Source organism: Cervus canadensis, chromosome 11 (genome assembly GCF_019320065.1).
Source record: "Cervus canadensis isolate Bull #8, Minnesota chromosome 11, ASM1932006v1, whole genome shotgun sequence".
In the NCBI taxonomy this organism is placed as follows: Eukaryota; Metazoa; Chordata; class Mammalia; order Artiodactyla; family Cervidae; genus Cervus; species Cervus canadensis.
The window spans coordinates 50,058,130-50,074,472 of NC_057396.1; the positions used below are offsets into that span (position 1 = coordinate 50,058,130).

At 46.6% G+C, this 16,343-nt stretch overlaps 1 protein-coding gene across 1 annotated transcript; it reads left to right on the plus strand.

Annotated features, from left to right (window-relative positions):
* Positions 1-1,232: 1,232 nt before the first annotated feature.
* Positions 1,233-16,067, plus strand: LOC122449557 (2-acylglycerol O-acyltransferase 2-like). The gene is made up of 6 exons (XM_043481271.1): positions 1,233-1,395; positions 9,200-9,378; positions 12,220-12,424; positions 12,734-12,908; positions 13,535-13,734; positions 15,108-16,067. Exons 1-6 carry the CDS (start codon positions 1,305-1,307, stop codon positions 15,260-15,262), a joined length of 1,005 nt encoding a protein of 334 aa, XP_043337206.1. The 5' UTR covers positions 1,233-1,304; the 3' UTR covers positions 15,263-16,067.
* The last annotated feature ends 276 nt before the right edge of the window (positions 16,068-16,343 follow it).

Sequence of the window (16,343 nt, forward strand, 5' to 3'; positions counted from 1 at the left end):
AAATCTATTTCTCACTTCCACTGTATAGTCATAAGGGATTTGATTTAGGTCATACCTAAATTTAGGTCTAGTGGTTTTCCCTACTTTCTTCAGTTTAAGTTCAATCTCTGTTAAGCATTGAGAAAACACTGTTAAGCACAATGAAGTACACGAGGAATCCCAGATCTGAGCAGTTAAAGTGCAGAGTCCTAACCAGTTGACCACCAGTGTAATGTGTAATGACTTTGGGCAACTCTATTGCTTTGTGGAGACTGTAGAAAGGGTGTGTGAGGGGAGGTCAAGTTCAGTTCTAGATAGGCTGTGATGGAAGTGCCGAGGAGACTAGCCAAGAGAATGTCAAGTACCACCTACAAAGTCAAGTCTGGAGCCCGGGGGAGGTCAGGCAGGAGATGCAGTTTGGAAGTCTTCATCCTGTAGACAGATTCCAAGGCCATGAGCCTGGATGAAGTCCCTGCAGGAGAGAGGGTGGAGAGAAGAGGGAAGGTCCAGAGACTGAGGGGACAGGAGGATTCTCAAACACTTAACCTGGTGAAGGATAAGAGCCACTGTGGAGACCCAGGGGCAGCCAGAGGGGCAGGAGGCAAACCAGGAGAGGGTAGTGCCCATAGGCCAAGTGGTTTCAAGGAGGAGGGAGGGACCAACTGTGTCTGAGGCTGCTGAGAGGTCAAGACAAGAGCTGAGAATTGACCACTGGATTCATCAGCATGGAGGCCAATGGTGAACTTGTCAGGGGCAGTTTCGTGGAAGAGTGATGTCTGAAGTCTGGAGGAGGGAGAGCAGAATGAGAGGGGAGGGTGTTTAATGCAGATGGCTCTTTCTTGAGTTGTGCTGTGCAGTGAGCTGAGGAATAGGGCAGGAGATGGAGGAGATGGTGGGGCCAAGAGATATTTATATGGCAACTGTGAAGGGAAGATATGTGAAGAGGAACCCTTGACCTGGCAGGTGAAAGGAGACTGAGGCCAAGTAGTTGCGTAAGTGAAAAGAGGACAGGATTGCCCTATACTTGCTGCTTCACTTGCCAAATAATGGGTAAGATTAGAGAAAAGATGATCTGGCAGATAATATTCTGCTTGAAGAGTAAACTGTACTTTTCTTCCTCCATATTCAGCTAGGCTCAGGCCAGATGTCTTTAAAGATTTCTCCTAGGAAACAGGTTCTTGCTGGGGCAGGTGCAATGAGATCTTAGGACTGGCTAGATATCCACCCCCAGTCCCCATAAATGCTTAGGTAACTGCTGACAACAATGAAATCCAGCAGGTGTTGCAGAGCTCAGAGAAGACTCCAGAGCCAGCAGAATAACCATTATGGTGGAGTTTGCGCCCTTGTGTGTGCCATGGGAATGCAGGCTGCAGACACTGGTGGTCCTGCAGTGGGTCAGCTGTTTGGTGTTCATGGGTAAGGCAAGCTGGGTTGGAAATGGGCAACCTAGGGCACCTGTCACATCTGGTACACACTGTGCACTGATGGGGGAATAATCCCCAGCTCAGTGCCTGGGGATCACCGGAAATTAGGAAGATCTTGCTCAGCTTGCCTAGAGGGAGCTCTGGGAGCTGTGTCTGACTAGCTGTGCCAACCCCCAGCCCATCCTGGGTCCTGGGAGTGTCAGGAACAGCACAGGGAGGTGAGGTAGCCTTGGGCCTGGAGCTAGAGGGAGGGCAGCTGAGAAAAGGTATCTGGGCCCACTGGTGCCAGGAGCAGGAGGTTGTACTTATCCCTTATCTGGGGACAAAGGGGAGGCCCAGGTGGGCTTTAGATATAGAAGTAACATGGTCCAATCTGTGTGTGACAGGCTGCAATTCAGGGATCTTCTGTGTTGAGATGTCTGTGGAAGACAGATCACAGGGAGCGGTTGTTACCAAATCAAATTTGTACCAGCTTGCCTGAGCACAGGAAAGCTCCTATGCTGACACTGGGTTGTGGTGAAAGAAACTGCAGTATTTATTGCAGGGACCAAGCAAAGAGTCCAGATAGTTTTAGTCAAGACACTTGACCTCCTCCCCCTCCCTCTCATGAATTTCAGGGAATGGCTTCTAGAGATTGGGTGAGGTAGAGTTGCTTGAGCACATGATCAGCCCCTAGACAGTTGTCTGATTGCTTGGTGGTGAGGTAACTGGGAGCCAACATCACCAACCTTCTGGCTTCCCTTGGTTTGAGGTCTACGGGATGGCGAGAAACTTCCTCTACCTGGTGGTGGCTCAGTGGTGGCTCTGCAAAGAAGCTCAAAGATAAGGCTCAGAATAGTATCTATAGCACTTGTTTTTGTTTTTGTTCAGTTGCTCATTCACGTCCAGCTCTTTGTGACCCCATGGACTGCAGTATGCCAGGCTTTCCTGTCCTTCAGTCTCTCCTGGAGTTGGCTCAAACTCATGCCCATTGAGTCAATGATGCCATCCAGTCATCTCATGCTCTGTTGCTCCCTTCTCCTACCTTCAATCATTTCTAGCATCAGGGTCTTTTTCAATGAGTTAGCTCTTTGCATCAGGTGGACGAAGTATTGGAGCTTCAACTTCAGCATCAGTCCTTCCAATGAATATTCAGGATTGGTTTCCTTTAGGATGGACTGGTTGGATCTTCTTTCTGTCCAAGGGATTCTCAGGAGTCTTCTACAGCACCACAGCACTCAGCCTTCTTTATGGTCCAACTCTCACATCCATACATGACTACTGGAAAAACCATAGTTTTGACTAGATGGACTTATGTTGGCAAAGTGATGTCTCTGCTTTTTAATATGCTATCTAGATTTGTCATAGCTTTTTTTCCCAAGAAGCAACTGTCTTTTAATTTCATGACTGCAGTCACCATCTGCAATGATTTTGGAGTCCAAGAAAATATAGTCTGTCACTATTTCCATTTTTCTCCCATCTGCTTGCCATGAAGTGATGGGACTAGATGCCATGATCTCAGTTTTTTTTGTTTTTTTTTTTTAAATGATTATTTATTTGGCTTTGCTGAGTCTTAGTTATGACATGTGGGATCTGGTTCCCTGACCAGGGATGGAACCCTGGCCTCCTGCATTGGGAGCTCAGAATTTTAGCCATTGGACCACCAGGGAAGTCCCATGATCTTAGTTTTCTGAATGTTGAGTTTTAAGCCAGCTTTTTCATGCTTCTCTTTCACCTTCATCAAGAGGCTCTTTTGTTCTTCTTTGCTTTCTGCCATGGACTTCCTTGGTAGCTTAACTGGTAAAGAATCTACCTGCAATGTAGGAGACCCCAGTTTGAGTCTTTGGTCAGGAAGATCTGCTGGAGAAGGGAACAGCTACCCACTTCAGTATTCTGGCCTGGAGAATTCCATGGACAGAGGAGACTGGCAGGCTACAGTCCATGGACTCACAAAGAGTTGGACACAGCTGAGTGATTTTCACTTTCTTCTTTTTGCCATGGAGTGGTATTAACTGTGTATCTGAAGTTATTGATATTTCTCCTGGCAGTCTTGATTCCAGCTTGAGTTTCATCCAGCCTCGCATTTGGCTTGATGTACTCTGCATATAATTTAAATAAGCAGGGGGACAATATACAGCCTTGACATATTCCTTTCCTAATTGAACCAGTTCGTTGTTCCTTGTTTGGTTCTAACTGTTGCATCTTGACCTGCATACAGGTTTTTCAGGAGGCAGGTAAGGCGATCTGGTATCCCCATCTCTTTAAGAATTTTCCACAGTTTGTTGTGATCCACACAGTCAAAGGTTTCAGTATAGTCAATAGGGCCAAATCCAGCCTCCTGATTGTGCTTGTATTTTTGTAGAGCCCAAGAGCCAAGAATGGTTTTTACAGTTTAAATGCTTGTATTAGAAATGATTTTGTACCTATGCAGTATCCTCCAAATTGCCTCTTGAACCTCACATTCTGAATTACAGCTCTGAATTCTGAAAAGATTACTTACCTTGGTCTATGGAGGATAGCAGTGGGCAGAGAGATGGGGCCCCTTTTCAAAGATACTTAAGAGGTTGTCCACAGACAGAATGCACAGACTAGCAGGAAAGTAAGGGTTTCCAGTGCGCCAGTAAATGCTGCACATGTAGTGAACTGCTGACTCATGCTGGACATAGAGCAGGCATTTGGGGGAGGGGCAAATAAGTGGCCTGAAAAGTCAACAGGGACCTGTCATCAAGGTTTCAAGTCCAAGAAACAAATACTTTCCATTGGTTACTTGTTTACTTGGTTACTTGTTTTTCTTTTTTTCTTTAATGCACACACACTCACACAGAAAGATAGGCTCCTTTCAAACAGGTGGTCTTCTCATCTGTGTCTCCAGCTCCTTGAAGAGTTGATGTTGATAGCTGTTGAATGAATGAATGTTGGGAGCATGATGGAGCAAAACTGTAGAACTGAATGTCAGGTCCCATCCTACTAGCTTGCTGTGTGACCTTAGCCAACCTGCCTATCCTCTTGGTAAAGTGTGGTTTTACATTTTTCCTTCTGGGTATTATGAGGGGAAAGAAGGGATCTTCCATTCTCAGGGACTGGAAATACTCCCAAGTTTGACATTGCCCGCTGACAGGAGTTAAAATATGAGCCCAGGGTGAGGTATATTGCGGGGTGAGGAGAGTTCTTTTGGTCAAGTGGAAATACAAGCATTTTTAAAATCTTTTTTTTCTGAGTGAAAAATGAATTTATGTTATTGTAACTCATCCAAACAGAATATGTATACTAAAAGTGAATCCTACCCCGTAGGGAGCCACTGTGAACAAGTTGGGTTCTATTCTCTAGACCAGACATGGGAGTTCTTATTTCATGGGTACAGAGGTTCAGTTTGGGAAGATGAAAAGACTTCCAGAGACGAAGGATAGTGATTGTTACACAACAATATGAGTGAATTAATGTCATCAACAATACACTAAAAACATTTCAGGTATATGCCCAGGAATGGGAATGCTGGGTCTAATGGTAGCTCTATCTTTGGTTTCATAAGGTATCTCCATATAGTTCTCCATAGTGTCTTTGTCAAGAAAACCACAATTTGAAAAGATCCAAGCACCACAATGTTCATTGCAGCACTATTTACAATAACTAAGACATGAAAATGATCTAAATGTCCATTGACAGAAGAATGGATCAAGAAGATGTAGAACATATAGATAATGGAATATTACTCAGCTATTAAACAGAACAAAACAATGCCACTTGCAGCAACATGGATGGGCCTAGAGATTGTTATACTGAGTGAAGTAAGTCAGATACTAAAAGACAAATATTAGTTGGAGGCGAATTACTTTACAATATTGTAGTGGTTTTTGCCATACATTGACATGAATCAGCCATGGATTTACATGTGTTCCCCATCCTGAACCCCCCTCCCCCCTCCCTCCCCATCCCGTCTCTCTGGGTCATCCCAGTGCACCAGCCCTGAGCACTTGTCTCATGCAGCCAACCTGGACTGGCGATCTGTTTCACACTTGATAATATACATGTTTTGATGCTATTCTCTCAGATTATCCCACACTCGCCTTCTCCCATAGAGTCCAAAATTCTGTTCTATTCATCTGTGTCTCTTTTCTGTAATGTTAAGTGTTTGCATAGGTCAAGTGAAATAAAGACTGAAAAGAAAAAAAAAAAAACAAAAATGAAAAGACAAATATTGTATGATGTCACTTATATGCAGAATCAATTAAAAGGGTACAAATAATTTTATTTATTTATATATCATCAATAGAGTCATGGATGTAGAAAACAAGCTTATGGTTACCAGGGGAACCAAGTAGGGAAAGAAATATTGGGGGATTTGGATTGACATATACACACTACCATCTACAAAATAGATAGATTAGATCTATTAGACAGAGTGCCTGATGAACTATGGACAGAGGTCCGTGACATTGTACAAGAGACAGAGATCAAGACCATCCCCAAGAAAAAGAAATGCAAACAAGAAAAATGGCTGCCTGAGGAGTCTTTACAAATAGCTGTGAAAAGAAGGGAAGTGAAAAGCAAAGGAGAAAAGGAAAGATATACCCATTTGAATGCAAAGTTCCAAAGAATTGCAAGGAGAGATAAGAAAGCTTTCCTCAGTGATCAGTGCAAAAAATAGAGGAAAATAATAGAATGGGCAAGACTAGATATCTCTTCAAGAAAATTAGAGATACCAAGGGAACATTTCCTGCCAAGATGGGCACAATAAAGGACAGAAATGGTATGGACCTAACAGAAGCAGAAGATATTAAGAAGAGGTGGCAAGAATACACAGAAGAACTGAACAAAAAAGATCTTCATGACCCAGATAATCATGATGGTGTGATCACTCACCTAGAGCCAGACATCCTGGAAAGTGAAGTCAAGTGGGCCTTAGAAAGCATCACTACAAACAAAGCTAGTGGAGGGGATGGAATTCCAGTTGAGCTGTTTCAAATCCTAAAAGATGGTGCTGTGAAAGTGCTGCACTCAATATGCCAGCAAATTTGGAAAACTCAGCAGTGGCCACAGAACTGGAAAAGGTCCGTTTTCATTCCAATCCCAAAGAAAGGCAATGCCAAAGAATGCTCAAACTACCTCACAATTGCACTCATCTCACACGCTAGTAAAGTAGTGCTCAAAATTCTCCAAGCCAGGCTTTAGCAATACGTGAACTGGGAACTTTCAGATGTTCAAGCTGGTTTTAGAAAAGGCCGAGGAACCAGAGATCAAATTTCCAACATCCGCTGGATCATGGAAAAAGCAAGAGAGTTCCAGAAAAACATCTATTTCTTCTTTCTTGACTATGCCAAAACCTTTGACTGGGTGGATCACAATAAACTGTGGAAAATTCTGAAAGAGATGGGCATACAAGACCACCTGACCTGCCTCTTGAGAAATTTGTATGCAGGTCAGGAAGCAACAGTTAGAACTGGACATGGAACAACAGACTGGTTCCAAATAGGAAAAGGAGAATGCGAAGGCTGTATATTGTCACCCTGCTTATTTAACTTATATGCAGAGTACATCATGAGAAATGCTGGGCTGGAAGAAGCACAAGCTGGAATCAAGATTGCTGGGAGAAATATCAATAACCTCAGATATGCAGATGACACCACCCTTATGGCAGAAAGTGAAGAGGAACTAAAAAGCCTCTTGATGAAAGTGAAAGAGGAGAGTAAAAAAGTTTGCTTAAAGCTCAACATACAGAAAACTAAGATCATGGCATCTGGTCCCATTACTTCAAGGGAAATAGATGGGGAAACAGTGGAAACAGAGGCTGACTTTATTTTCTTGGGGCTCCAAAATCACTGCAGATGGTGATTGCAGCCTTGAAATTAAAAGATGCTTACTTCTTGGAAGGAAAGTTATGACCAAGCTAGACAGCATATTAAAAGCAGAGACATTACTTTGCCAACAAAGGTCTGTCTAGTCAAGGCTATGGTTTTTCCAGTGGTCATGTATGGATGTGAGAGTTAGAGTCTAAAGAAAGCTGAGCCCTGAAGAATTGATGCTTTCAAACTGTGGTGTTGGAGAAGACTCTTGAGAGTCCCTTGGACAGCAAGGAGATCCAACCAGTCCATTCTAAAGGAGATCAGTCCTGGGTATTCATTGGAAGGACTGATGCTGAAGCTGAAACTCCAATACTTTGGCTGACTCATTTGAGAAGACCCTGATGCTGGGAAAGATTGAGGGCAGGAGGAGAAGGGGACAACAGAGGATGAGATGATTGAATGGCATCATGGACTCAATGGACATGAGTTTTGCTAAACTCTGGGAGTTGGTGATGGACAGGGAGGCCTGGCATGCTGTGGTCCATGGGGTCGCAAAGAGTCGGACATGACTGAGCAACTGAAGTGAACTGAACTGAACTGATCTATTAAATAGATAATTAATAAGAACCTCTATAGAGCACATAGTGCATTGTTTATATGGGAAAATAATTTTAAAAAAGTGTGGATATGTGTGTACATATAACTCATTTACTTTCTTGTACACCTGAAATGAACACATTGTGAATTAACTATACTCTAATAAAAATTAAAAAAAAATACTGAAATACAAAAAATTATTTTGATGATAAGTATTATGCTTAATCTATGTTTTACTACCATAAAAAATTGAATAAACAATACAAACTGCCCCAGACACAACACTGAAGTCCCCAGCCCAACGGCGAGAATATCTGTGTGTTGTTCACAGGTGGATCACCAGCATCTGACACATTGTAGGTGCTCTAAATAAAGTGAGCCTCTGTGAGCCCCGACCTACTCAGCTTATGCATTTACTACTATTCAGACTGGATCAAAAGTCTTGCCTCCTGGAAGTCGGCCATGAATGACAGGCCCAGTCTACCTTACTTTCAACTGGAATACAAGTGGAAGTTGATCTTCTTAAAGAGTTTGAGAGCATGGTGTCAAGTAGAGGGAATGGAATGGAGAGAGACAATATTTTCTAAGAATGAGGTCCATTGGCATCAGATTAAAGACAGCCCCACAGACCACCTGGCCCTGAGTTAAAGCTGGGATTAGCCTGTGAAAGGAACTCAGAAAATCCTAAGTCTGGGATGAATTCCTCACTGTGCTGCTCCTAGTCCTGTTGCACTCCTGATGGACAGGCCAGGCATGGGTGGCCCTCTTCTTCTCTCTCTCCTTCAGTAGGACAAGGTATAGCAGTGGAGAAAAGAGCTGAGCAAAAGCCAAAGAGCACGAGGAGTTGTATCAACACTGAACAGCTTAGTGCAGCTGGAACGTGGGGTGCAGTGAGGCTGGAGCAAGAGAGAGCAAGACAGGCCACCAGTGGGGAGCTCGAAATCAGGCTGAGCTGCTTGAGCTGAGCCTCAGAGTTATGATAAGTCATGGGAGGACTTTAGCTGAAGCGAGGGTCTATCTATGCAATACAAGATTATGGACAGATGTGCTGGGGGTAAACAGGAAGTGGACGGGGTAGAAAGAATCTCTATTGTCTCTGGGGTCTCACAGAGTGGATACTAGAGAGTTCTGTCACATTTCCACCAGGCATCTATTGGTGAATAAGACAGAGAGGGAGGTGGAGGGGGAAGACCCAAGTGAGAAAAGTGTCTGGTGCTGTGGGAAAAAGTGAGTTTGGACTCAGTCTTACTTGGTTTCAAATCCAGGCTCAGGGTGACACTAAAAGTGTTGCTTGTATTCCCTCTTCCTTGAAGGCTTGAGAAGCTGATGTCTTCCTCCCGGGCTGAGGACTGGACAGAAGAGTGCTGCTAGTGCTGGGCAAATGGGGAGAGCTCTTCCCTTCACACTGCTGACCACTAAAGCTTCTGCTTCCCTTCCCAGCCATTCTCTGCAGTGTGGTCTTCATAGGCCTCCTGTTCACAAGATTCTGGATCATCAGTATTCTGTATGCAGTCTGGTGGTACCTAGATCGAGCCAAGCCTTGGCAGGGGAGCAGGCACTTTGATGTACTAAGGCGCTGTGTTGTATGGAAGTACATGAAGGACTATTTCCCCATCTCAGTAAGTATGGGGCTGGCTAGGGAGTGGTCAGGACAACAGTCCCCATGTGACCCTGTGTGCAGTGAGCAGAATACTGGGCTTGGAGACAGGAGACAGGCTTTTACCACTATGTGGCCCAAGAAGAGTCAGTTTCTGTCTGACTGTTTTCTTATGTGTAGAGATCTGGAGCCAATATGAGGATTGATGTATGAATGAGATTTGAAGGGCTCTGTGGGGCAATTGGTGAGGCACACATATGTATCTTAGCACACAGGTGTAAAGCCTTTAGAGTGTAAGTTTTGGGGTGAAGGATTCAATTATAAATACAAGGCATCAAGACAGCATCTAGCCCACACTTTATCAGATGATGAGACTCACACTCAGAGAAGGAGGAAGGTGTGATCAAGGACACACAGCAAGTTCATTTACTGCTTTTAAAATGTGTGGTTAGCTCTGAGGATAGAAGCAGAGCAGAGAGCACTCAGGATGAATCCTGCCCGAACTCCAGTGTGCTGTGTGTCCTAGGATAGAGCTTTGTCCATTCTGAATCCTAGTTTCCACACAAAATTGATCCCTTGTATTTTGCATGTCTCTTAGTCTCTTACTGAGGGTATTTCATGCCCAGTTTAGACACGTGACTCTACCCCCAAATCAGACATTAGTAATGGAGGACCCTGAATTTGAGTGAACTGACCTTTTGCTCCATTCCTGAATCCCAGAGAGACTAAACCCTTGGATGTAAGCAGCTGTGATGGTTAATTGTCTAGTGGGGACAGGAAGAGGAAGGCAGTGAGGACACGGAGAGGAGCCAGGCAGGGACAGGTGGCCCTTTCTGGACACAGGAGAGAAGAACGTATGTGGTGTCTCCTCTGAGGGTGGACATCATAGATTCTACTACCAGGTCTGCAACATGCCAGCTGTAGGACCTGGGGTGAGTTACACACGCTCTCTGAGCCTTGATTTCTCCTTTGTAAATTAGAGATGCTGTCACATACGTCATTGGGTAGTATGGATTCCATAAGACATCAGGTCATCCTGGGACCTTCTAAGGACAGCAGGACAGCATCTGGCTCTCCTTTCACACCTGGAGCTGCTGTCATTTGTACATCTGGCAGAAAAATGGTGCTGAGTTGCTCTGTGCCAGTCTTATCTATGTCTGTTCTGTCCCTCCTCTAGTCAAATAGGGCCCTGTTGACATTGTGGGAAACTGAAACTGAACTGCAGAAATTCCACATGCACAGGGTTCAGGATTGTAGGCCACTTGCAGTCCTGTGGGATCAACACCTGCAGAGGGCAGGCAGTACCACCGAGTGGCCAGCAGAGGGAGAGATGACATGCCCTTTGACCTCTCTGTCCTGGACTGAGGCCTGCAGGGGTTGCTGTGGAGCGCAGATTCTGGACTCTTGTCACCTCCCAGGAGAACTTTCAAGTCATCCACACAGCTTTACAGAGCAGGCCCTGCAGGGATCTTAGGAGGTCAGGAAGTAGAGGGGCCAGGGAGTCTCTGTTGTCTACTGAAAACAAATGCACAACTCAAAAGTTGTGAGGGGTTTTGTTCTGGGACCTTACTGAGGACTGTAGTCAGGAGATAGCCTCTCAGTAATCTCTGGGGAGCTGTTCTAAAAGGTAAGGGAGGAGTCAGAACTTACAAATTTTGCTGGAAAAAACAAAATCCCAAAAACCTATGTAGCCAAATTTCAAAAGATTACTTGCCAGTCACAAAAAGCAGATGTCTCAAGTTAGTAATTTTTGTCCTTTTCTATGTAAGGGAAGATGGGAAAGTTTGGGCTCACTGCAATTATTCCTGTGATGTGCATCCTCACTCACTGTGACCAGTATCCTGTTTTCCTCCATCCGGAATTCCTTTCAAGGCCCATTGTCAGTGGCAGCTACAGTGGCTGCTGGCTTGAAGGCAGGCAAGCAACATTCCTTGTCCTTACATCTCTGCTGGGTCTACTTCACATCACAAGCCTTTGCACTGTGATTCAATGAGCTAGGGCCTAATGGTACAGTTTCTAGTGAAATTAGGAGACTACTCCTGAGCACTGGAGCTTTCTAAATGCACCCTATGGGCTTCCTAAAGAGGTGATGGTGGAGAATCAGGCAGTGTTTCTCCCAGGACAAGCTGCCTTCACCTCATGCTGAAGATCAGTCCAGGACCTGGGTTTCTGCATGAAGATTTCATTATCCTAGAGCAGCAGTATCTACACAGGCCAAGGCCTGAGCAAGGGGTACAGTGCTGTGGGCAGGCTGTGACCTGGTGTCAGGAAGTGCTGCAGACTTGGCCGGACACTTCCCTGGCCCCTCTCCACTCACACCTGTGGGCATCACCAGAGACTTCATGCCCCTCCTCCTGGCACCCACACCCCTGTGCTCTGGGGTCTCTTACACTGAGTACAGGGACTCAGGGGTCCGCCCCAACCTGGGACAGAACTCCAGATGCCACAGTCCTTGGAGAGATGCTCAGTCCCTCCTGTGATGGCTCCTTCATTTTGGGTGGGCTCTGCCTGGGATTAGGTCTCCCTTCACATAGGACAGGGGCTTGTGTCCCCATCACTCTGCCAGGAGTCCTACCTCTGCCTTGGGCAGGGGTCTTCCTTCCCTGGCAGGGGGCATTGGCCTCATCCATTCATGGGTCCGCTCTCTCCCTCTTCATTCCATGGTCTCCCAGAGCATCTCCTCTGCTCCAGGCCTGCACCAAGAACAAGGATCCTCAGATAGGCCATCTCTAATTTCAGGACACTCACATGGGAGTGTGATAGCACTTGGGCACGGGGAGACATAGGTCAGCACAGAAAGTCATCAGGGAGACAGGGTGGTCACGAGGTGCAGCCCCGATTTACCAGGCTGCTGTCCCTGCAGCTGGTCAAGACTGCCGACCTCGACCCCTCCAGGAACTACCTTGCTGGCTACCACCCCCACGGGATCACAGCTGTTGGAGCTTTTACCAACCTATGCACGGAAGGCACTGGTTTTTCCTCACTGTTCCCTGGGATCCGCTCACATCTGATGCTGCTGAACTTGTGGTTCTGTGCCCCTGTCTTCAGGGATTATATCATAATAGGCGGTGAGTCTTCCCAACCCTGGGTAGCCCAGGTAGATGAGGTCTGCTGGCATGGAGGAGGGATTTTAAGGAGGGCTGCCAACTGTTCTTGCAAGTGAATGTGTAGTGGAGAAGGAAACTAGACTCAAGGAAGCACTTCCCACAGCACTATGCTTAGCAATCTGCTTGGGGGGGTTGGGAAGACCTGAAAGACGCCGTCCCACCCAGTCCTCAGAGAACTCCCAGCTGGGAACTGGAGTGGGGCCCAACCTACATCCTCACCCACCATCCTGGCCCCCTTAAAACCATACTTCATCTTTTTCTTCCCTTCAGGGATGGTTGCTGCAGACAAGGAGAGTGTTTCTCACATTCTGAGCAGGGAAGGAGGTGGCAACCTGCTGGCCATCCTTGTTGGGGGCGTCCAGGAGTCACTGGAGGCCAGGCCTGGAGCCTACAAGCTGGTGCTGCAGAACCGCAAGGGCTTCATCAGGCTCGCCCTGATGCACGGGTATCAGGGAGAGGGCTCTGGGTTCAACTGGAGATTGGCAAGGATTGTAGTTTGGAGAGAAGACTGCATAGGCAAATGCAGATCCTATTTTGGCAGGGAGAGTCTCAATCCATTGACAATGAAGATTCTGTGTTGGTGATCCATGTACTGTCTCATGTACAAATACCCAGAGAATGTTCTAGAAGGAAGATCTTGTGAAGGGATTAAGTCTCAAAAGTTATATTGCTGAAAGTTTGCATTACATCTGAGACCTAGGGAATCTGGGACAATGGAGCTTGGGACATAGCTTAGAACGATTCTCCTATCTTTAAACATCTATGAAGAATACAAAGCTAGCTGGGCTGGAAGAAATTTTTCCAGAGAGTTTGGAATTGTTTTATATCTGCGGCATTCTGGATTCACTATCATGTTACAACTGCCAGACAGTGGCTCTGAGACAGGCCAAGTCCTGCTTACAGTCACAAAGCAAGGCCGTGGCAGGTCTAGGAGACACCCGAGGCCTCCTACTTTTGTCCCAGGACTTTGTCTTCTCCTCCAGTTCCCGATCACTAGGTCCCTACAGGAGGCTAAGTGATGAGCTTGTGCCTCTTGCCCCTCCACATGCCCTCTCTCCTGTCTCCCTCTAGGGCAGATCTGGTGCCGATCTTCTCCTTTGGGGAGAATGACATACATGACCAGGTTGAGAATTCTCCTGGCACCTGGTTGCGCTGGTTCCAGGATGGACTTCAGAAGATCATGGGAGGCTCTATCCCACTCTTTTATGGCCGTGGAGTCTTCCAGTACAGCTTTGGTCTTATGCCCTACCGCCGGCCCATCACCACCGTGGGTGAGCCTAGACCCAGGCTTAGAGGGGGGAAAGGGCTACAGAGCAAAAGGTGGGCTTGTGCTGCAAGGGAATATGGGCATAGACCAGTACACACTTGACTTTGTGGAGCACACTTTCTAGAGTGTTAAACAGAGACACAGGCAAGTAACCCTGATGAAGGCCATCTAGAATGAGAGTAACAGGGGCACGAAGACCAGTAGCCACTACTGATTACTGAGTCCCTGCTTGTGTCAGGCACTGCACTGGCATCTTACATGCAGCAGCTCAGTTTTCACACAACTTTTGAAGTGGGACACCCATCTCCATTTTATTGATTGCAACTTGAGACATGGAGAAGATAACTCACTTCCAAAAGATCATCCTGGCCTTTGTAACAAAGTTGAGGTTTGATCAGGGTGTTTGACTTCTTATTACTCCAGAGAAGGAGAGTTTAATTTTGACCAGAGGGTCTTATAAGGCTTATTGGAGAAAGTGAATACTAGGGAAGGGCATTCCAAGCCTGTTAGAATTATGTGTAAAGTAGCAATTAGCAGGCTATAAAGGAGAGTCTGAGGAATTTCTCTGTAAATAGACTTGGCGTGGACTTAGCACCATCTTTTCAGCTATTTGATCATCTCATTCGCTTTCTTATTGAGCTCCAACTAGGTTCCAATGGCAAAGGTGTGTTCATCTCCACTTATCCAGTCATTTCTTAGTTGAGTACAGGTAACCCCCTCTACCAAACTTTCTCTGCATTGTGTGATAATATTCTCATGAATGTTTATAGTGTTACTGCCTCCAGACCATTCTCAAGAGAATAAGACATGACCGCTGCTTTCTGAGCCAAGCAGAGCCAGAGTGAGGAGGTTGATATGTCCTCCCATGTCCTCCTTAGAACAGGGGCACTGCAGGCCAGCATGGAGGGAGAGGGGGAAAAAGGATGATTGGGCTGTGGGCCACCTCCTCCCAGCCATACAGGCACTTCCAATCACGGCATGTGAGACTCCCAGATCCACCTGTTCCTGAGACTAAGAGCACATTCCCAGAGCTATGTACAACCTGACATTGATTGTTCCTGGCTATGTGACCTTGAACAAGTTACTTAACCTTCCTGAACCTCATTGCCTGAAAGGAATAATAGCAGGTTCTATCACCGTAGGATTGGTAGGATGATATAGGAGATATGACATACAAATGCCAGCTGGTGGTATTGTTAACATATCAGAATCCTGAAGTTGCCTTAACATCTTTGAACCTATGATCCAAAATAGAATTGAAAGGGAGAGAGAAAGAGTGCTTACCTGCTCAGATGACCATACTATTGGGAACCCCTGGGGTCCCTGTGCCTTCAGTGGTTCTGGCTCTGAGCCACCACTCACCTCTGTGTCTTGCAGTGGGGCAGCCCATCGAGGTGCAGAAGACGCCACATCCCTCCCAGGAGGAGGTGGACAGGCTGCACCAGCGCTACATGCAGGAGCTGGAAAACCTCTTTGAAGCCCACAAGCTCAAGTACAACGTCCCCAGAGACCAACACTTGGAGTTCTACTGAGCGCCTCCCCAGAGAAGGGGCTGTCCCAAAGGTCAGGGCTGGCTTTAGGAAGGATGGAGGGAGGTGCTATGATCCCAGAAGGCTTCCTGGAGGTGTACGTTGAACACATCTCTACAGCCTTCACTGACTCCTGCAACTCCACCCCATTCCTGTCCCTGGGTCATAGCTGGCTTCTGACAGAGAAGACCAGACTCTGGCATTGGTGATTTGTTCTCCTGCTATGACTCTTCTGCAAGGAACCCTCTCCTCGATCTGCCCACCTGAGAAGTGGAAGAAATGCTTGGAGAGAATGATGTCTGTGACTCTGCCCTCTGTGGTCCTGTCACTCAACGGGTAGGACAAGAGCAGCTCCAGTGAGCAGGTTTCTCTTCCTCTGCCTTGAGTGACAGCAGAGAAGCAGCCCCCAGCTGCAGCCCTTCCTCCTACAACCTCCCTCATCCTGCATCCTGCCTGTCCCAGCTCCTCCCTTACTTAGCTGGAGAGGAGGACGAAGCCACAACCCCCCGACTCATCCTGGCACCTTTGAGTTTCTGAGTCGTCTGAGCCCCGAGCTGGCAGCCAGATGGGCCCACGAGGTGGGGAAGGGGACTTCAGCTCTGTCACTGGCTGAATGACCAAGGGCAGATCTCTTCACCCTCCCTCTGAGTCTCAGTCTCTCTGAGGGACTAAGGTGATCTCTGACCTCAGCTCTGATGTCACATGAACTGAGAGCTCTATGATGTAGCCCTTACTCCTCCTTTGTAACCTCAGCCCTGACTTTGACACAGAAGGACGCTCCATAAATGTCAATTCATCAATGAAAGAATTCTGTTTCAGCCTTCTCTTCCTTTACCCAACTCCCCAACTGGGAGCCTCCCATTTAATCTCAACCTGGCCCTGCAGCCCTGCTGCTCTGTGTCCTCTTCCCAGATGGTGGATCGGATGGGCCAGGGAATGGCATGTTACTTCTTCCTCCCTGACCAGTCAACTCCAACTTACCACCTCTGGCTTGTTCTGTGGGAGACAAGGGGGAGGCTATGTACAGACACAGGGCAGACCAGCCAGAGAAAGAACATGAGGAGTGAATGGTCAGTGTCTGCAA

Excerpts from the sequence above, each read along its gene's own strand:
- LOC122449557 (XM_043481271.1), top strand. The coding sequence starts at position 1,305 with ATGGTGGAGTTTGCGCCCTTGTGTGTGCCATGGGAATGCAGGCTGCAG. Across the intron at positions 1,396-9,199 it reads CAGCTGTTTGGTGTTCATGG|CCATTCTCTGCAGTGTGGTC; the intron begins GTAAGGCAAGCT and ends TTCCCTTCCCAG. Across the intron at positions 12,909-13,534 it reads AGGCTCGCCCTGATGCACGG|GGCAGATCTGGTGCCGATCT; the intron begins GTATCAGGGAGA and ends GTCTCCCTCTAG.